At 34.8% G+C, this 20,548-nt stretch overlaps 5 protein-coding genes across 7 annotated transcripts; 4 read left to right on the top strand and 1 right to left on the bottom strand.

The window, feature by feature from the left end:
- The first annotated feature begins 4,382 nt into the window (after positions 1–4,382).
- LOC17886951 (squamosa promoter-binding-like protein 12) lies at positions 4,383–8,585 on the top strand. Of its 3 annotated transcripts, none has more exons than XM_023782167.1 (11): positions 4,383–5,086; positions 5,117–5,345; positions 5,454–5,635; positions 5,719–6,197; positions 6,284–6,358; positions 6,431–6,538; positions 6,628–6,745; positions 6,830–6,965; positions 7,046–7,196; positions 7,282–7,848; positions 7,938–8,585. In XM_023782167.1, exons 1-11 carry the CDS (start codon positions 4,840–4,842, stop codon positions 8,367–8,369), a joined length of 2,724 nt encoding a protein of 907 aa, XP_023637935.1. In that variant the 5' UTR covers positions 4,383–4,839; the 3' UTR covers positions 8,370–8,585. The 3 variants fall into 3 exon arrangements, with proteins under 3 accessions (XP_023637935.1, XP_006290569.1, XP_023637934.1); XM_023782166.1 differs by having other exon boundaries at positions 4,404–4,461; positions 4,598–5,345; XM_006290507.2 differs by having other exon boundaries at positions 4,383–5,345.
- A 316-nt stretch (positions 8,586–8,901) lies between these two features.
- LOC17885709 (SKP1-like protein 5) lies at positions 8,902–9,645 on the top strand. The gene has a single exon (XM_006293153.2). It carries the CDS (start codon positions 8,921–8,923, stop codon positions 9,392–9,394), a length of 474 nt encoding a protein of 157 aa, XP_006293215.1. The 5' UTR covers positions 8,902–8,920; the 3' UTR covers positions 9,395–9,645.
- A 774-nt stretch (positions 9,646–10,419) lies between these two features.
- Positions 10,420–11,053, top strand: LOC111830382 (SKP1-like protein 13). Its single transcript, XM_023781967.1, is given in 4 exon segments — positions 10,420–10,782; positions 10,785–10,867; positions 10,870–10,972; positions 10,975–11,053. Coding segments are annotated over 4 exon segments (456 nt in total). The 5' UTR covers positions 10,420–10,574; the 3' UTR covers positions 11,037–11,053.
- Positions 11,054–11,231: 178 nt separating this feature from the next.
- On the bottom strand, positions 11,232–13,239 carry LOC17886225 (QWRF motif-containing protein 6). Its single transcript, XM_006293203.2, has 6 exons — positions 12,347–13,239; positions 12,115–12,234; positions 11,896–12,012; positions 11,706–11,798; positions 11,496–11,603; positions 11,232–11,412 (listed from the first exon to the last, which is right to left on the bottom strand). The coding sequence occupies exons 1-6, from the start codon at positions 13,208–13,210 to the stop codon at positions 11,341–11,343; spliced, it is 1,374 nt and encodes a 457-aa protein (XP_006293265.1). The 5' UTR covers positions 13,211–13,239; the 3' UTR covers positions 11,232–11,340.
- A 4,061-nt stretch (positions 13,240–17,300) lies between these two features.
- On the top strand, positions 17,301–20,502 carry LOC17886686 (methionine aminopeptidase 2B). The gene is made up of 11 exons (XM_023783073.1): positions 17,301–17,607; positions 17,939–17,981; positions 18,066–18,173; positions 18,454–18,553; positions 18,650–18,795; positions 18,893–18,984; positions 19,105–19,199; positions 19,470–19,566; positions 19,669–19,812; positions 19,910–20,127; positions 20,252–20,502. Exons 1-11 carry the CDS (start codon positions 17,445–17,447, stop codon positions 20,360–20,362), a joined length of 1,317 nt encoding a protein of 438 aa, XP_023638841.1. The 5' UTR covers positions 17,301–17,444; the 3' UTR covers positions 20,363–20,502.
- The last annotated feature ends 46 nt before the right edge of the window (positions 20,503–20,548 follow it).

Here is a 20,548-nt window from a genome sequence, read left to right as displayed (position 1 = left end):
CATACTCCATATCTTAATTAAATATTAGCTAAAATACCAAAAACAAAAAGCACCAAATATAAGCTAATATCTTCAAGAAAGTCGCCATTCGGCCAAAAAGTCGCCATTAGTCATTGTAATATGTTCTTTGGCCAAATTTTTTGAATGAATATTTGGCCAATATATGGATGGTTAGATTTCATCTGGCTGTGTTGATAGTGATGGTTAGATTTCGTCTGGTTGTGTTGATAGTGATCGTTACGGCACCGAATATAGTGGAACGGAACCAATGTCTCAGAAACTCAACCATTCAGGTCAACGAAAGAAACAGATTGAACTGAGGCTTAAGCAACTCAATAAGCAAGCTCTTAAATCCATCTAAGTTATCAAGATAGATAGGGTGACAACAACAACAAAAAAACTCATCATTATTTTCTTCCCATAGTTTCCCATTTTATTTTATTTTTCTAATAAAATTTCAGTTTCCAATTACACAATTAGAAATAATATCCACATGCCAATCAGGTTTAAAAAAAAATAACATTCACGAACTTTTACTTACTGGGATTTCCACAGACTACGACCAAATATTTTAACATTTATAGTTCTTGATTATTTAATATTTAGGCTTTTAAAAAAATGTTTGTAACGGCTATCTTATTTTTATTTAATGTAAAGTAAACAGACGATGGCTTAAAATAGAAAAAGAAGGGTGCTACAATCTCTCTCTCCACAGGTTTTGTTCAAATCAACAACAATGGCAAAATTTCTAAATTTACAGAACATCACTAAAGATTAAAACGGTGGCAAAAATTTTATCAAACACGTTAATTAGTAATGATTTGGAGGTAAGAAAATTAGTGGCTCTTCTTCTTGGATCGCAGGAGGGGCTGAAACGCGAACTCAATGCCGTTTCTTGTTTTGGAGGTAAGAAAATTAGAGATCTTTTATTCAATTTTGCAATGTAATGAAGAGAATGATTTTGATTTTGTTATGCAGAGGGTGCAAGTGACTGTGTTCGTCCGAGAGTTTCCCATATAATGCTTGGACAAGCTATTGAAGTTAAACGGACTATGTATGTAATGAAATATATATTTTTCTCCGTATGAGAATATATATGAAAGTGTCACATGCATAATAGATATATATATATATATATATATATATATAGCCTGTATAAGTCGCGTGAACTGATACATGTACATAATAGATAGTGTAAGTGTGTGTGCGCGGAGAAACGACTTGCACAAAAGTACGAAACGATCGCTCAACGAAACACACAAAAATTAACTAAGTGTGGACAAACAGTCATTCGACGAATACATACAAAACACTCATAATCGCTAAAGACCAGACGATCGCTAGTGGAAACACACAAAATTCTTGAACTGCTAGAAACCACATCAAACAATCGCTTGATGAACGAAATACATTAATAAATAGAAGAAATAAATAAAAATAACACTTATAATTTTAGACAAAACAAACAAAAATTAAACACATAAAAAATGACTACACTAAATTGCAAAAATACAACAAACGTTGAAAAATTCTAGTGCTGCTACACATCTACGTAAAATTGCCTAAGACACTCACCACAAAAAAAAAAAAAAAAAAAGAAGATGAAGCCAAACTTCAGTTTCGGATGGGTCACTATCATCTAAAACGTTTTAGAAATCATTGATATAAATAATTCTGCGAGACCTTTTTAATTCAGTGTCATATTATTAGCACAATGTGGATATCCGATCCGATTATTAATCCTCACTATTTATTAGACACATTATTATTATTATTATTATTATTATTATTTCATTTATTTTATTAGATAACATTATTTATTCATGTTTATGTAATCTTATAATACGAGATCCCAAACTTGGCTGACAAAAAAAGGAGAAAAAAAAGATCCTCAACTTGAAATCTTTTGTGTAGTGCGTATTTGTTGATCAAACAATACGCACGTACGTAATAACTTTGTAACGATTTACAGCTTACAAAAAAATAAAAAATTTCATTTGCATTCTGAAAATCACAATGATTTAGGGTTTAATAAGGATTCAGGCGGGTATATTAATGTATAATCTATCAAAAAAGAGAGAAAAAGCTCTATAAATATCTCTAATGATTGACGGCGCCTCCGCCATCACAGAATTGTATATTTCCTTCTTATTGTTATGCTAAATTTCTTTTCTTTTCTTTTTCAATTATGTAATGTTAACTTTTCCGTTATATTAATTTTGATTGCCAGAATGTGGAGATTAGGCAACTAGACCTTGTATATATATGTATACATGCCATTGCTCGTTTTATACAAAGTAATCTTGTTAAAAAGACGAAGACACAAGAAAAAGATATATACAGAGACAGCAAGTTTTGGTGTGTTGAAGAAACAATATGGTTTTTGGAACATTCCAAATTGTCTGCTCAGCTGCATTCGTTGTTTTTATTATCATCTTGATAGTGGCTAGTCTATGTTCTAAGTTTCTTGGTAACAGAACACAGGCTGAAACCCCAACTGCGTAACTTTTATCATGTATTCACCTATTTCTTATTTTTAATGAATTACCAATTAGTTTTAGTATGTAGCCTATATACGACAGCATATCAATCTAGTTATTTCGCTATTTAAAATGAAGTTTTTATATATTATCTTTTAGGTTTCATGATATAATTGTAACCCTATTATTATTTACATTTAAATGATATTTCATATTTTCATAAGTTGAAATTTCCGACATTTTGTTTCTCCGTTCGCAGTATAATATTGTCACTAGTTCGTATTTGTCAAATGTATCAGTATGAATCGATTCATCCGACAAATAATTTAATGACTTTTTCCAGAGTTAACATAAAACAGAAAATAATAATATTAGCAACTCAATAATATAGGACGTGTGTTCGTTCCATTGTTTGGCAAATAATTAGCAACACACCAAAGGTCCAAAACCAAATAAAGCGAATCCAATCCAATTATGCGCAAGAATAATATGTAGTTCCCGAAAGAAGTTTTCCTCTAGATGTGTGTCTCCTCGTCCAGCACTTAATAAAGAATGTTACAATAATTTGAGATGAAGTAGTAGTATTGTAGTTACCCATCCATCCATACTTTTTTATGATTATAAACTTTCATGTTTAGAAGTGATATATATATATAATCATAATAAGATTCGAAGGCATCATATTGAAATCTCTTCGTAGTGGTATTTGTTGATCAAACAGTTATGGCACGTACGCAGTGGCTAGGTTATGCAGAGGCATTAAATTATGTAACGATTTCACAACTTCAAAGTTTGATAGTTTCATTTGCATTCTCAGTATTATTTTAATAGAATTCGGGGGAGTATATATATAATCCATCAAAAAGGAAAGATATCTATATGTATATATTATATCCTAAAATGACTGCACATCAAAGAGTCATATATTATGTATCGTATTGTTATGTTAACTTGTCTTCTTCGTTTTTTTTATTTTGTAAATCTAACTTTTTTTGTTTATGTTAACTTTGATTACTTAGGAGATCAAGAGATTGTTTGAAAGAAGAAGACGATATATATAGGAGAAAAAGTTAAGAGGGGAACAAATAAAATAATTTGTTGGGCTCTTGCGATGAGTCTTGGGATGACAATGCAAGTAGCCATAATAATAACAGTCGGCATTGTCGCGAGTATTGGCGTTCTCATCTTGTTTTATGTTTGGTATTGTTGTACCAAAGACCGAACACAGGTCTAACATAATGCTAGCTAGTTTTTTTTCTCTTTCTTTCTATAATTAATAGAGATTTTTAATGATAGTGCAACTCTATTTTATATATTGATATAATATAAATTTCAGTTATTTTGTCATAAGCCTCTTTTTTATTTTTTTGTCAAATCTCCGATCTTTTTTGTGTTTCAGTATAATCTTGTCATACATTAATGCAGTATTGGTTTTGTCATATATACGAACTAGGGAGTATGCATGTGTACGGTAATATATACGGCTAAAAACCATATATGGATGGAGAAATTAATTAGCAGTTCGTGCAATCTCCAAAAGTAGGTTTCGTGTCAGCTAACGAATATTGCCAATTCACTCAGTTAAATCAGAAGAACTGACTTTTAAAGAGATACGTACATCTCATGATGAGATTCTCATCCCACTGTAGCTAAATTCTCACTACGAAAGAGTGCACCCAAAACACATATGTTCCGCGAAACACACGATTATCTAAGTTTTTTTTTTTTTTTTTTTGAACTGGCGAGACCGAGTGAGACACGAAGTATGGGCTTATGGCAAAGTGGTTCCCACCATATTATCCTTTTTTTTATATATAAATTTTCCTTAAAATAAAGAGAAAATTGTATAAAAATAAACTAAAAAATAAAAAAGATAGAAAAGTGTTTCTTCTTCTTCTCAGTTTCTCTCTCTCTCTCTCTCTGTCGAAATGAAGAAGATGCTTTACATCTAACAATTTTCTTCTTGTACTACTACCACCGTGTAAGTTCATACAAGTAAAACCATATCCTTTATAAAAAATAAATGTTTCTATTTCTCCGTTCACTTCATCTTCCTTTACCGTTACCCGGCTGAAGTCTTTGTTTCTCTCCGGTGACAGTTCTTTGTCTGATTCCAGGTTTTTGCCAGCTGTTGAGATACGTTTTTAGTTAGTTATAGGTCAGTTTTTGTCTGATTGGAAAAATAAAAAAAAAGAGGAATTAGGTTTCATCCGATGGAGAAAGGGACTTGATTTTGGACAAAGGCACGTGTCTGAGTCCTTTATTCGAGCTCTGATCCATCGGATATGAATTGGCTTCTCTTTTGATTTCTGAATTTTTTTTCACTTTCTTCTCTGCGCTTGTAAAATTGGGGTTTGCGATGGAAGCTAGAACTGAAGGTGGAGAAGATGGTCACGGTTTATTTGGTTTTAGTGGTAAAAGGAATGTGGAGTGGGATTTGAATGATTGGAAATGGGATGGTGATCTGTTTGTAGCTAGACAGTTGAACCACGGTTCGTCCAACAGCTCCTCGGCGTGCTCTGATGAAGCAAATGTTGATATCACGGCGAAGAATAAAAGAAGAGCTGTTGTTACTGTGACAGCAACGGAAGAAGGGAACTTGAGGGATGATGATGATGCCCCTAAGCTTTCTTTGAATCTTGGTGGTGGAAATTGTGGTGATATTGAGGGCAATGGTGCCAAAAAGACCAAGCTTGGAGGAGGATTACAGAGCCGAGCGATTCGTTGTCAAGTAGAGAATTGTGGAGCTGATTTAAGCAAAGTGAAGGATTACCATAGACGTCATAAGGTTTGTGAGATGCATTCTAAAGCTACTAGTGCACCTGTTGGAGGAGTTATGCAGCGGTTTTGTCAGCAATGTAGCAGGTAAAGTTTAGAAAAGGACTCAACTTTAGTATTGGGTCTTCTTTTATGTTTCAGTGTCGGTAACTAAATTTGGTTGATTCAGTAGAGAGAAATTGCTCTTGTATGCAGGTTTCATGTGCTTGAGGAGTTTGATGAAGGAAAGAGAAGTTGCCGCAGACGTTTGGCTGGGCATAATAAGCGTAGAAGGAAAACAAATCCTGCTGCTATAGGCGACGGTACTCCTACTAGTAATGATCAAACAAGCAACTATTTGTTGATAACTCTTTTGAAGATACTCTCCAATATACATTGTAAGTTGTTCGTGAAAGTTTTATCTGGACATCCAAATTTTAGTCCTAAAAGGGCTTACTTCAGTCCTGTCTTCGGTTTGCAGCGAATCAATCAGACCAAGCAGGTGATCAGGATCTGCTGTCTCATCTTCTAAAGAGCCTTGTAAGCCAAGCTGGTGAACATGTAGTGAAGAATTTAGTTGGGCTTATGCAGGGTGGAGGAGGACTTCAGGCTTCTCAAGCTTTGCTTTCACTTGGACACGCTCCTCAAGAAGATATAAAGCATCATTCAAATGTGTTTGGAACGCCTTGGCAAGAAGTGTATGCCAGTGGTTCTCAAGAAAGAGCTGTCCCGGATAGGTCTGAAAAACAAGTCAAAGTGAATGATTTTGATTTGAATGATATATATATAGACTCGGATAATACTACAGATATAGAGAGATCATCACCTCCTCCCACCAATCCAGCAACCAGTTTTCTTGATTATCACCACGACTCGCGTCATTCTAGTCCACCCCAGACTAGTACGCACTCAGATTCAGCTTCTGACCAATCACCTTCAAGTTCCAGTAGAGATCCTCAGGTACAAATCTCACCTTTCATCCATTCATTTTTGGTTTCTTATAATTCACTGTAACATAGCTTGTTTTGTTTTGGTTGCATATTCAGAGCCATACCGATCGTATTGTGTTCAAACTATTTGGGAAAGAGCCTAATGATTTTCCAGTTGCCTTACGGGGACAGGTAAATATAATTTCTTCAGTTTGTTGTGATTTGGAAAGTGACACTGTTCTGTTCTAATATTTAAAGTTTCAGATCCTTGACTGGTTAGCTCATACTCCAACTGACATGGAGAGCTACATTAGACCTGGTTGTGTCGTTTTGACCGTTTATCTTCGTCAAGATGAAGCTTCTTGGGAAGAAGTAACAATCATTTTCACTCCTCTTTCTTTATTGTTTCCAGATTATTATCTGTCTCATTGAATCAACTTTCGTTTCTTTTTTTCTGGCAGCTTTGTTGTGATCTGAGTTTCAGCTTGAAGAGGCTTCTAGATCTTTCAGATGATCCTTTATGGACTGATGGGTGGATTTATCTTAGGGTGCAAAACCAACTTGCATTTGCGTTTAATGGTCAATTTTAAGAATCTTTGGATCTATGTTAAAGTGTCCATATCTTTTCTTGAGATCTGAGTATCTTCTTCTTTCCTGATACAGGTCAGGTTGTTCTGGACACATCTTTACCTCTAAGAAGCCATGATTATAGCCAAATCATTACTGTTAGACCGCTTGCTGTAACAAGGAAAGCTCAATTTACAGTAAAAGGGATCAGTCTTCATCGACCTGGCACAAGGTATATATATATATATTATACACTCTTCAAAGCTTGACCCTTTCCATCTTTTCCTCTGATTCTAATAGCCATTTTTACAGGGTACTTTGTGCTGTGGAAGGAAAATACTTGGTTCAGGAAGCAACACAAGGAGTGATGGAAGAGAGTGATGATGTTCAGGAGAATCATGAGACTGATATTGTCAAATTTTCTTGTGAGATTCCTATCACAAGTGGTCGAGGTTTCATGGAAGTGAGTGTACTTTCAGTTTTGTGCTTTGCTTTTACTCTTGTTGCTTTGAGATATAAACGCGAAATTTTGCTTGGCAATAATCTAGATTGAAGACCAAGGTGGGATAAGCAGCAGTTTCTTCCCTTTCATAGTATCTGAGGACGAAGATGTTTGTTCTGAAATCCGAAGACTTGAAAGCACAATAGAGTTTACTGGAACTGATTCTGCAATGCAAGCAATGGATTTCATCCACGAACTCGGTTGGCTTCTTCACAGAAGTGAACTCAATTCAAGATTTGCAGAATCAGATCATAATCCCGAAGATCTATTCCCTTTAATACGGTTTAAGTTTCTAATCGAGTTCTCAATGGACCGGGAATGGTGTGCTGTGATCAAAAAGCTATTGAATATACTCCTTGAAGAAGGAACGGTTGATCTATCACCTGATGCTGCATTATTAGAACTGTGTCTTCTTCACAGAGCCGTGAGGAAAAATTCAAAACCCATGGTTGAGATGCTTCTTAGATTCATTCCCAAGAAGAAGAACCTGACATTATCCAGTTTATTTAGACCAGATGCAGCTGGTCCAGCCGGTTTAACACCGCTTCACATTGCAGCTGGTAAAGACGGGTCAGAAGATGTGTTGGATGCTCTTACTGACGATCCCGGAATGGTAAATTTGAATCTGATTTCCCTCTATAACTTCTGTATACTCAAAATCTATATTTGTCTGATAAAGATAATCTTCGTTTTTTGGTTCAGATTGGTACTCAAGCATGGAAGAAATCCCGGGACAATACCGGATTCACACCAGAAGACTATGCACGTTTACGAGGTCACTTCTCATATATTCATCTCGTGCAACGGAAACTCAATGCGAAACCAACGGCGAAAGAACATGTGGTGGTCAACATTGCAGAGTCTTTCAGCATTGAACACAAAGAAGAAAAGAGGAGTCTAGTGGATTCTTCAAGCTTGAAGATAACTCAGATCAAGCAATGTAAGCTCTGTGATTGCAAACGTGTGTTTGTCAGAACACAACAAAGGTCTGTTGCTTACAGGCCAGCAATGCTATCGATGGTAGCGATAGCAGCTGTTTGCGTTTGTGTTGCACTTTTGTTCAAGAGTTGCCCGGAAGTGCTGTATGTCTTTCAGCCGTTCAGGTGGGAGTTACTTGCATATGGAACAAGCTAGTAAAAACCCTTGTGCAGATTGAAGAGGAATCTTGTTAATCGAAGATGTGTTGTTGTGAGATCTACGAACAAGTGTATTTTTTATGTAACTTTTATTATTCATCTAATCACCATCTTTACAAGATTGTTTGTATGTAGCTTATTTTGATGGCAAACCACGAATATGTAGCTACGTTTTTGCATATTTATGTTGTTGTTACATGTTCTTTTTCTCTTTGATAACAGATCCCAAATATAACATTGCCATACATACACATTATCATTCTTGCTTATCGAACTGTTTGTTGCAAGGATTAGTCAATATATTAACCCGGTTCAAGTTAAGGGCGGAACCGAACCTACAAAATTGGGCGAAATGTAAAATAGACCCGGTTCAGCACCGACTCTGCCTCTGATGAGGGCTTATAAATACAGAGTGGCGCATGGCTTCATAAGTTAGTTACAGTACTTGACATTTCTCTTGAATCGCTCTCTCGATTCTTGAATCGCTCTCTCGATTCTTGAATCTTCTTCTCTGATCAAACTGCTTCCAGATAAAACCCACGTCCAACGATGTCGACGAAGACGATCAAGTTGAAGAGCTCCGACGGTGTATCGTTCGAGGTCGAGGAAGCGATCGCAATCCAATCAAAGACGATAGGGAACATGGTTGAAGACGATTGCGCGGGGGATGTAATCCCTCTTGCGAACGTCACAAGCAAGATCCTGGAGATGGTGATCGAGTACTGCAAGGAGCACGTGGCTGATTCTTCGACGGGGGACGAAAAGAGCAAAGAAGAAGATCTCAAGAAGTGGGACGCTGAGTTCATGAAGAAGATCAAACATCCCATTCTCTTTGATGTTATGATGGCTGCGAATTATCTCAACATCGAAAGCCTTCTTGATCTCACAGCTCAAACCGTCGCTGATCTGCTCTCACTAGGCAAAACTCCAGAACAGCTCCGCGCACAGTTCAACATCGCCAAAGATCTCACAGACGAGGAAGAAGCTCAGATTCGCAGCGAGAATCAATGGGCTTTCGAATGATCTGCATCAATGTTAGCTGAATCACTGAGTTCGTCTATATCGATCCTTCTTTTTTTGCAGTTTTAATTCATGCAATGTAGTCATGTAGATGATGATGACTTCGTCTATCTCTTCTGAGTGTGTTTTCTTCATGTGTGTTGTCTTGCTATAGAGACGATCTTTTGTTTGGTATTCATATAAGTAAACCAAATCTCAAGATCGATCCATGTTGTCAATAAAGTCTTTAGTTTCTCAAACAATTCTTGAATATATGTAAATGCTCAAGTTTTTTCTTTCTGTAAACTGGGTTTTTTTAATCCGAAACAGAGTACACGACACTTCATTTTCGATATTCAACTCCGGTTATTTTGGTTTATAAACCTGTGTCATAACCAAACCGATGTAACATTAACAAATACAAGGTGTGAAAAGTTATATTTTGCAAAGTTTCCCGAAAAACAGTGGTTTGACTATTCATTTCATCTTTTAAGAATGAATGTGTTATGCTTATGAGATTATCTCATCAAACTGATTCGGTGCATAACCTCCTCTAAACAACTCTACAGTTTTATAAGAACTCAAGTCTAAATTACTTAACAAGTAAAAATACAATGTGGTGGGTTCGATATAGGAGTGATGATAGATATGGTTTTGTACATTAGCGTAAGTTGACTGACTACATGAAGAGGAAAGTCACATGACTATTTAACCTCGGAAGCCATTGAAGTCACTTCGTTAGATGAATGTCAAAGTAAATTTCTAATCTTATTTAGGATCCGGTTTATACTGGTTTACTTCACTCAAAGTCGACTTAATTCCTTTCTTTTTCGGGTTATTGATAACACAAATCACTTGACCAGTTGACCAGATTTATATTTTACTATAATTTTCTTTCTATAACGAAAATCTATATATGTATACAAATATCTATTTTTTAAAATTTTTTTCAACTGTTTTTCATTGTTTTAGTTCCAAATTCCAATTTTACCTCTATTAACGATGAAATTTACTTTTTAGGTTAAATTAATAATTTTGGCATAGTCAAACTGTCCCATATAGTATATTTTGAAAATTAAGAATTACACGGACGGACTCTCACAATTAGGACTCTCTAGTAAAAATACACGTTTTACGTTGATCGCAGTACCTCTCACAATCCTTTTAGACATCATCAAACAATCGCCACCACAACGAAGGAACGATGTCGAAGAAGATAATGTTGAAGAGTTCCGATGGTGAGTCATTCGAGATGGAGGAAGCAGCCGCAGTCCAGTCGCAGACGATAGCACATATGGTTGAAGACGATTGCGTCGGTAACGAGATCCCTCTGGCAAACGTCACAGGAGCCATACTCGCGAAAGTGATCGAGTTCTGCAAGAAGCATGCCGGTGCTGACGCTTCAACCGACGAGGCAAAGAGGAACTCAACAAGTGGGACGCTGACTTCTTGAAGGAGATGGAGACACCTACTCTCTTTCATGTTATATTGGCTGCTATGCTAATTACCTAAACATTAAAGACCTGCTTGATCTTTCTCTCCAAGCAGTTGCTGACATGATCTCTGGTAAAAATCCAGAAGAGATTCGCACACTTTTCGGTATCGAGATTTTACACCCGAGGAGGAAGAAGAGCTTCGCAAGGAGAATCAATGGGCTTTTGAATAAGCAACCATGAGCCCCTTTCATTACTTTCTCTCTTTCTTCTTTACTGTCTTTTCCCATGCATCTCTTAATTAATATACATGTCCTGTCTTATTATTTCTTCTCTGGTGTACATGTTTTCTGATTCTTCTCTTGATCAATGTTATGACTTTGTTATCTTTCCTTTGCAGACTTGTATTCTAATAATAGATACAAGAGTTGAGATTCTTAATCAATTTCTTTCATAGTCGTCTATACATCGCTACTTTAATGCTGCGGTACTGATCCGACTATAGTTCTCTACCAACAGAACAAGAGTTGTACATGTTCACTTAGTAGATGAGTAATCTTCTTTTGGTGTTTGCTGGATAAGTTGACTTCTCAGAGAGCATTCTTCAATCTGCAGAGCATAGAAGATATTCTTTTATAAACTCTTGTACAAGGAACATAAACTAGTATATATGTAAAACAAAGGTTTTATACATGTGAAGCTTGTGTTTTGAGGAGAGCCACTCCGCAATCTTCTGTCAATGATTTTTCTCTACTAGTCACTCTTGTTAATTCTGACACCAAACTCTCCATCTCCTTTGCCTGAAAATTGTATCACAAAGGGACTTTTAAAAATCTGATTCTTAATACTCGTTTCATAAACAAACAATCTTGAAACCCTGAGACTGATACTATTCTACTAACCTTTGGGATATATTTTCCAACAGTTTGTGTAATGCCGTCAATAATTTTTGAAGCAGCCACAAGTGCATCTCCCAACTGTTTAGAATCATCAACCTGGGTTTTCACAAGCAAACTCTTAGTGATATATGCAGTGCAGATGATTCTTACTAGTTATTGATATTACTGAACAATAGATGTGTATATATAATACCATGATATCTTCATCAAGTGGAAGCCGTAATGAAGCATTAGACAAAGCCTGGATGGTTTGGGACAACGACGTTGAATACTCTTGTTCAATAGCAGCCCATTGCTCCAAACATGGAGTCTGTTTTAGAGTTTCCATATGTATGGAACGAAACATATTCCCATTAGTCTCATATCGAAATTAAAACAATGTGAAAGCTAAGGGTATCTCTGATGAGCTTACTTGAGATTCTGTAATCGCAAGAAGTGCTTTAATTCTTGATAAACGTTGAAGCTCTATGCGTTTCCTTCGCACAGAATCATGTAATTCTGATATCTTCGAACCAAAGGAATAGATCATGGTCTACAAGAAGATAAACAAAATACCATTAAATTTTTTAAACATACTCAAAATAGATACAAGCTTACTTGATTAAGATGATAGGCATTTCATAGACTCGAGATAAAAAATTTACCTCAGTTTGAGATTTTTGAGATTGAGTCTTCACTTGTGCATTGGCGTTGGCAAATCTCCATTGGAGGTAACGATTGTGGAGTATTTTCAGAGAATGTACATCTTCCAATTGCACTGAAGCCTTCCTCTGTTTCTTAGTATCGGCGGGAGCCTTCGAATTGGGTGCCACGGGAGGCAATGTCAAGCCTATCCGCGAAAACGAACTGCTCTCACGACTGGTACAGCTCGACAACGGTGAGCTCACAGATCGGATAAAAGAAGAAGTTACAGAAGTGTTGAAGACTTTAGGATGACTTGTTCTACAAGAAAGCGTCGGAAACTGATCAGAGCCATTGGATTTAGATTTATCCTGACCGTTGATGATTCCTTCTTTCTCATTAGAGGCTGACGATATGCCGCTTGACTGGAGAAGCCTCGTCGCAGCGGAAGCAGTTAGCAATCTTTGTTGGCTTAGCCGTGATCTAGACGGCGGAGGAAGGACCGGCAGCCTAGGCGTTTCGAGCCGGTGAGAAGAATTCTCCTCGAGCGGCTTCAAGTGGCTTACTTTCGATGCTTTACCGGTCAGAGAGAGTGTAAAAGGCGAGTCTGCGCTACGCGCCGCCGTCTCCGATGAGCGGTTCTCGTCTCCGTCCGACATTTTTAACTGACGTATATGCCTTTGAGCAGAAACAGAGCGTCGGTGGTGTTTAGGAGAACTCGAAGTGGTGAAAAAGTGGAGATCGCCGGCGGAGGAAAAGGAAGAAGAAGATGAAGAAGTAACCGGAGACATGAATCTGGAACATACTTCTCTAACTCTGGGCCGCCGCGTTGATAATGCCGGTGTTGATGGCTGGTTTTGCTTCGGTTCGCTTGTTTTGGCCTCCATAACTATTATCAGTGGCCCGAGGATTCGTCACGTCAAGGTCAGGTCACGGTCTTTTTAAACATTAGAACTTGATATTTTTTTTAAAAAAATTACGCCAAATAAAATAATAACATACGTTACGGTTTTGGTGTTTTGTGTTTTTGTTTTCAAAATATAGAAAATGAGCCGTTGGCAAAATCTAAAGTCACTCCTCTCTGTCCCTGTAACGGTAGATTAATTTTGGTTTTTACATAGTACGTAGTAATTAAATTATATTAGTTTGTCAATTAGTAACAGAAAAAAACAGGCTCACTCACGCTAGTCACGCGCGCCATTAATCATATTCAAAGCACTAACAAGTTCTTTAATGTCAGTGAATATGAATTTCAAAGATGAGTTCGTAGAGATATATAGGATCGTTTGTCGACAAATTAATCAGAGGAAGCATTCGAATGCTTATGCTGCCATAAAACTGAACGTCCAACATTCGTTTAATTCGGTCGTGTGTAGCTGATTCTGAGTCGTTGATACTTTTTTTGATTTATTCCGATAATGCTACATGATTTTTCAATATTTTCGGACAAATCTCTCGAAGCCATCCCATGATAATTTATATTTTTCAGTATTTTCTGACAAATCTCTCGAAGCCATCGTCATATTACATTCAGATGGTCCTTATCTACTACGTTTAGTTCAATATTTACTTATACACATCTACTGGAAATTTTTTAGCATGTGCTAAAAATAGATACCTAACGTAGCTATCTTTTTTAAAACCAAACAAGAAGAAAAATAATCAAATATCTAAAAACTGCAAAAACTAATCTAGTTTGACATTTTTTTTTTTTTTTTTTTTATGTATGTTACGTTGTTCTATTTGTCCCTTTTTTCTCCTGTCTTAAGGCGATCAAGAACTGCGGCAAAGAAGATGTGGTTACATTGATGAACATCGTTAAAGACAGTGAAGAGGAAGTTCAAGGAGTTCCCAGGGATAGTTTTATCGACTCATTTTTGAAACTTGTTAGTACATTGAAAACAATTCTCTCAAGGCAGGTGAAGAGAAATTTTAACGAGTTCTCAGAGATAAAGTTGTTGCAATTTCTTAGAAGCTTGAATCTGATGTACTTTTTTTTTTTTTTTCCCTACAGATGTACTTGTTTTCTTAACTGGTTTGGTTTTGTTGTTTGATGTGTTACTGTGATTGAGAGGAGTAACAAAAAAAAGAAAAATCTAAAGATTTCAGAACATAATGAGATAAAATATTATTGATAAAAAGTTTAATAGAGTTACATTATCATTAATTTAAACGAAAAACAAAAATAACCCATAGAATAACATAATTGTTTATTTGTTTAATTAATAGCAAAACAACTATATTGATCGCACATCATAAAAAGTAGAGTATTCTCGTGTTTTGTAAAGTCAATAAAACGATTAAAATAACGTCGATTAGTAAGAAAAACTGCTTTTTAACTTTGAGTTGTATATAGCAGTCGTTTAGAAAAGTGATGCTAAACATTTTTTAGCTTAATTCACTCGTTTTAACATCGACTCGATAATGCAAATCTATACTATTAATTAGGAAGGACAACTTGAAGCCAAACAGCACCCTATTTAAAAAAAAATTTCATGAAAATAAAACCAGTTGCCAAACAGAATTAATGACAGTAAAACAAAAACACAAAAAAACAACTATCTATATTTATGTAAATCATAATAATCTTTTACTATAAAAAGTGGAGAATTAAATTCAAAATTAAATATATATAAACATATCTATTTTGAATATATATAAACATATCTAATATTAATTTAATATTTTAATATAATTTCGAAATTAATAATTTATATAGAATGAAATCTAATAAAACAAAATCATCATATATCTAAAAACAAATATAACATTTTTTTAGAAAAATAAAAAAAAAGATATAAAAATATGTTAGCTTAACCAACTAATCAAATTCTACATAGTATATATATACATAACTGATCATATCATCAAATTTTAAAATATAAATAAGATTTAAATAAATCGATAATTAAATATTTGTTTGCTAAAATTATGCGAATAAACATTCTAGATCACATAAATTTCTTATTTCACATAAAAAAATATTCATATTCAAAAAGCAATCTAGCAATTATAGCATAAAAGATATCTACAAAATTTATCATTAATTCAATTAGTTAATGATTTTTCTATTTGGTCAAGCAGTTAGTTAATGATTATTCTAAACTTCTTTTTCTTATTAATTTCACACAATCTTAACAAAATAAATCTTCATCCATTGGCAATTTGCATATCAATACTATTATCAAATATTAAAGAATTGTTTTATCAAATCATAAAACATTTAAATGATTTTAACGACTTATTACCACAAATGATTAAAACTAAATAACAATTGGATATATCACATTTAAATGATTTTAACGACTTATTACCAATTTTTAAATAATAAATGGATTATATTTTTATGATTTAATCTAATTGAAAACAAATAAAATGTCAAATTGGTATGATATAAATGATATAATAAATAAATATCTACAAACATTATCTCACATATACGTACAATTTTAAACTATCCTTGACAAATATAATATATAATTTTTGGATAACCGGTTGAAATAAAAAAAATTGGTAGTTATATTTAATTCTCAAAATCTCAAAATATTGAACAAAATTCAACTTTGGGGCGTATAAATCTCTACTTTTAGACGATTATATGAAATTTTACATATATTAAAATTATATTTAGTTACATGTAAAAGGTGTTATTTATTTAAAAAAACAAATATAAAATTATAGGAATGCATACGAGACGGGAACATATAATTCGAAAACAAATATTATCTGAATTATTTCTCATAAAAAAAAACATGATTAGATATAATTGTTATGAGACACGGTCATAAAGTTAAATTCACTTTCAACTTTCAAATATAAAACTACGAGTACGATACGGGGACATGTAATTTAAATTGCTAAATTTAATTTCCACTTTCCTATTTATTTCAAATATTTAGACATGAAATGACGGGTACAAGAAGATAACGTATACTTTGGATAACAAAACTACAATAAATCGATGTATTATAAAAAATATAGAAATACCTAAATCTTTAGAAAACAAAAAGGCTAAAACATGAATCTTTGAATTGAAGAAAATAACGAGAAATAAAGATGAAACTGAAAGATCAATAAATTAAAAATCGAACAAGGATTGTGTATGCTAGGATTATAGACAGTGCATTGTGAATGAAAATGGTGGGAGCATGTGACTTAGATTGATAATTAGATTTTTATTAGTTTAATAAAAATAAATATTTAAACAAAGAATACGGGTATCCTGTCTAAATCTTTTACCAAGTTTCTTATAATAAACATTGGCAAATGATTATGTTTTAAAAAGAAACAATTATGGGACATAAATTTTATGACATATAGAAGACGGGACGGGACGGGGCGGGGTGGGACGGGACGAGTCAAGAAGAGACGGAAAGGGATAGGACGGGTTTTCCATTCTAAACTATACATAAAACAATTCAAACTAAAGCCAAACTCAAATCCGATTTAACATCTCTAAGCAAACAATTAGAAATGTTTTGATTAGTTTAAAAAATAAACACGTAATATCATTTATCATTTTCATTTAAATAATTTTGAAATTGTATTATGTAATATAATATCTATATTTTACAATTGTATGTCTATATATAGTTTATCAAATAAACTCATATAACAAAATTTTACCAAAATAACATCTACTTAAAAAATCGTAATTTTGTAAAATTAACCCCGCACGTACGTGCGGGTACATCACTAGTATAGGTTTAAAATTAAAGCGACAACTAACTTTGAAATAAAATAAAGAACAATGATGTTAGACTATGACATTTTTGTAGTTTATAGTGACGTAGTAGTGTGGATGTCATAGTGGATATACGAGTGGAATATCAAAGTTAGGGCCCATTAAGAAAGATTTGGTAAGGCCCATTAAGAATCCTAGTATGGGGGGTCTAACATAAATAATATAGTCTAACTGTCTCATTTTGCAAATTCTCAAAACATTTCAAGGGTTTGCCGTACAAAGTATCGGAGCTGAGAGAGAGAGTAAAGGGGTAACAAAAGAGAAAGACTGGTTTACTTCTTCTTCGTGTGTGTGTAGCTTTTGAGTTTATTGTACGATTGTTTTTTTTTTTTTGATTTTGGTTAGTGCTTTGTTATCGAGGTGAGAATCGATTGAAGATGGCTAGTGAAAGCCCTGATGTTGTTGTAGCTCCAGTGGTGGAGAATGGCGGCGCTGAATCCCCTAATGGTAAAGAGGAGAAATTGGAATCTGAGCTTTCGAAGAAGCTTGAGATTGCAGACGATGGTCAAGAGGACAACGATGAAGAAGAAGGAAGCAAAGGTGAACAATTTGTTTTGTTTTCTTCTTCTTTTTATTTGGGTTCTGATTGATCACATGGTTTTGTGTTTGCGTCTTTTATTTCCTGCACTGAAAAATGGCTCTTTTTGTTACCTTTCTGTCTCATTGGTTAGTAGTAGACTGTGGAAATCTGGAGATTTGGAGTGTTAGATTATGAATGTTCGATATTAATTTGTCAAAGGAACTATTTTTCTAGGATTAGTCCATCTGACTTTGGTTCTTGTGATTTTGAAAAGTTCTTAGATTCGTCTATTTGTTCTGATCATTGATTAATATAACACTTTTGTGGTTTTTTTTCTTTTCTCTTTTTAAGCCGAGGCTTCAACGAAGAAGAAGAAGAAGAAAAATAAAAGCAAGTAAGAGATTTTTTGTTTTTTTAAGTTTCTTCTAATTCGTAACTTTTGGAGTTTGCTTTAATGATGGTTTTGATTATGTTGTAGGAAGAAGAAGGAACTCCCTAAACAGACTGATCCACCTTCAATCCCTGTTGTTGAGCTCTTCCCATCTGGGGAGTTTCCTGAAGGTGAAATCCAACAGTATAAGGATGAGTAAGTTTCATGCCATTCTTTTTACCGTCATTGACAGCTTTTTGGAAATTCTTTTATATGTTATAGTTGACTTTGTCGAAGATCCATACCACTTTGTCTTCTCTACTCTTGAATTTATTTGATTTTCAGTCTTTCTCATGTCAAGACCTCATAGAAACTCAATACAAAAGGGTAGCCAAAGCTGTTAGAGCCGATAATGCTCATGAACTCAAATTTCTTCGTTGTTACCTTTATCACACTTTTTATTCTTTAATATATTGGTGCTTGATCTCTGTTTTAGTAATCTGTGGAGAACAACATCTGAAGAGAAGAGAGAGATGGAGCGTTTGGAAAAGCCAATATATAACTCTGTTCGCCAAGCTGCAGAAGTTCATCGCCAGGTTTAGAGTTCTTTCAATGAGTGACCACAGATTAGTTTTTTCTGGCCTCTTTTTTTTTGCAGCTGACTGAAAGATCGTTTTGGCCATCTTTTTCAGGTTCGTAAATATGTCAGAAGCATAGCAAAGCCTGGAATGTTGATGACTGATATATGTGAGACCCTAGAGAATACTGTTCGTAAGTTGATATCAGAGAATGGTCTTCAAGCTGGTATTGCATTCCCTACAGGATGTTCTTTGAATTGGTTTGTTATGACATCTGCCTTCAACTTTTTTTTTCTATCAACTATTTTCTGTTCTTCTTCTTTTGTCATGTTTCTCTTATGACTTTTTAACATTCAGGGTTGCTGCTCATTGGACACCAAACTCTGGAGATAAGACTGTGCTTCAGTATGATGATGTTATGAAATTGGATTTCGGAACACATATTGATGGTATGACGGCAAATCTTCCTTTCTGTTATTGTTTTTTTTTGTTTTTTTCTTGTCATCAATTCTGTTATTGTTTTTCTCGTTACAAATGTCAGAGAAAAATAAAATTCTATTCTCTTGCAGGGCGTATTATTGACTGTGCGTTTACAGTTGCGTTCAACCCTATGTTTGATCCTCTCTTAGCAGCCTCTCGTGAAGCTACGTATACTGGTATCAAGGTACTGATTCTTCTTTTTGTTAATATGCATTGCTTCATGAATGTATGATCACCAGTAGGATGAAGCAATGTTGTTGTGCTTTGTCCTATTGAGCATGTTGTCTTTATCCTTTTGGTTTTCTCTACTCTCTTGTCCTACTCTACAGTGGAATCCAAATGATTCTGAGATTCAAATCTCTTCAGTGAAAATTTGAGTGTCATTTAGGCTTTAAGTTGTAATTTTTTTTATTTATAACTGAACTCCTTAGTGGGTTTTTTTTGGCTGGTTCAGGAAGCTGGGATCGATGTCCGTCTCTGTGATATCGGTGCTGCAATTCAGGAGGTCATGGAGTCTTATGAGGTTGAAATCAATGGAAAGGTCTTCCAAGGTACTGATATCCAAGTCACATCTAATTAGCTGCTCTTACATCAAGGTCACATTTTGACGTTAATGTAATTGTTAACATTATTATGTTACGTTCTTTTGGCAGTTAAAAGTATCAGAAACTTGAACGGGCACAGCATTGGACCATATCAGATACATGCTGGGAAATCAGTTCCTATCGTTAAAGGAGGCGAGCAGACAAAAATGGAAGAGGGCGAGTTTTATGCCATCGAAACATTTGGATCAACTGGTAAACGGAATTTGGACATTCAACCATTAAAAGAATAGGCCACTGCATCTTTGGTATTTTCACCAATATTTTATCCTTTGCTTCGGTTGTTTTGTAGGGAAAGGATACGTGCGAGAAGACTTAGAATGTAGCCATTACATGAAGAACTTTGACGTTGGCCACGTCCCCTTGAGGTTGCCTAGAGCCAAACAACTCCTTGCCACCATTAACAAGAATTTTTCGACTCTTGCCTTCTGCAGACGGTATTTGGACCGCATTGGTGAAACGAAATACTTAATGGCTCTAAAGAATCTGTGCGACTCTGGCATTGTTCAGGTAATTTCTCACACCAGTGTAATTATGATTCAGTTTGCTCGGATCTGTCATGAGTTGGAAAAACTTAAATCTTGGTTTTTTTTTTTTTCGACACTTAAATCTTGGTTCTTTTGTTTGATTTCAGCCGTATCCTCCTCTGTGTGATGTGAAGGGAAGCTATGTGTCACAGTATGAGCACACCATTTTACTGCGACCTACTTGCAAAGAAGTTCTTTCCAAGGGAGACGACTACTGATTCACAGACCCTCTGTTTGCTTTTATTATATCATACTGTTGTGGAGATTGTACACTACTTGTTTCTTTTGTCATCGTTAACAACTTTGGATCCTTGTTCAATGGTTTGCTTGAAAACCATTTATTTGCACTTAACATTAATTTGCGCATCAATCTTACTTGTTACCTATAGCCATTTCGACTGGAG

The sequence above is a fragment of the Capsella rubella genome, unplaced genomic scaffold (genome assembly GCF_000375325.1).
Source record: "Capsella rubella cultivar Monte Gargano unplaced genomic scaffold, Caprub1_0 scaffold_5, whole genome shotgun sequence".
NCBI classification, from domain to species: Eukaryota; Viridiplantae; Streptophyta; class Magnoliopsida; order Brassicales; family Brassicaceae; genus Capsella; species Capsella rubella.
The sequence above is the reverse complement of the archived record's forward strand: the minus strand, read 5'-3'. Positions and strand labels throughout refer to the sequence as shown.

Coding starts and splice junctions, on each gene's coding strand:
- LOC17886686 (XM_023783073.1), top strand. CDS start 17,445: ATGGCTAGTGAAAGCCCTGATGTTGTTGTAGCTCCAGTGGTGGAGAAT. Junction 18,796..18,892: donor ACAGGATGTTCTTTGAATTG/GTTTGTTATGAC, acceptor TTTAACATTCAG/GGTTGCTGCTCATTGGACAC. Junction 19,813..19,909: donor CGAAACATTTGGATCAACTG/GTAAACGGAATT, acceptor GTTGTTTTGTAG/GGAAAGGATACGTGCGAGAA.
- LOC17886225 (XM_006293203.2), bottom strand. CDS start 13,210: ATGGAGGCCAAAACAAGCGAACCGAAGCAAAACCAGCCATCAACACCG. Junction 11,604..11,705: donor TTGGAAAATATATCCCAAAG/GTTAGTAGAATA, acceptor TACAATTTTCAG/GCAAAGGAGATGGAGAGTTT. Junction 11,413..11,495: donor TCAAAACACAAGCTTCACAT/GTATAAAACCTT, acceptor TATGCTCTGCAG/ATTGAAGAATGCTCTCTGAG.
- LOC17886951 (XM_006290507.2), top strand. CDS start 4,840: ATGGAAGCTAGAACTGAAGGTGGAGAAGATGGTCACGGTTTATTTGGT. Junction 6,539..6,627: donor ATGAAGCTTCTTGGGAAGAA/GTAACAATCATT, acceptor TTTTTCTGGCAG/CTTTGTTGTGATCTGAGTTT. Junction 6,966..7,045: donor CTTCATCGACCTGGCACAAG/GTATATATATAT, acceptor CCATTTTTACAG/GGTACTTTGTGCTGTGGAAG.
- LOC17885709 (XM_006293153.2), top strand. CDS start 8,921: ATGTCGACGAAGACGATCAAGTTGAAGAGCTCCGACGGTGTATCGTTC.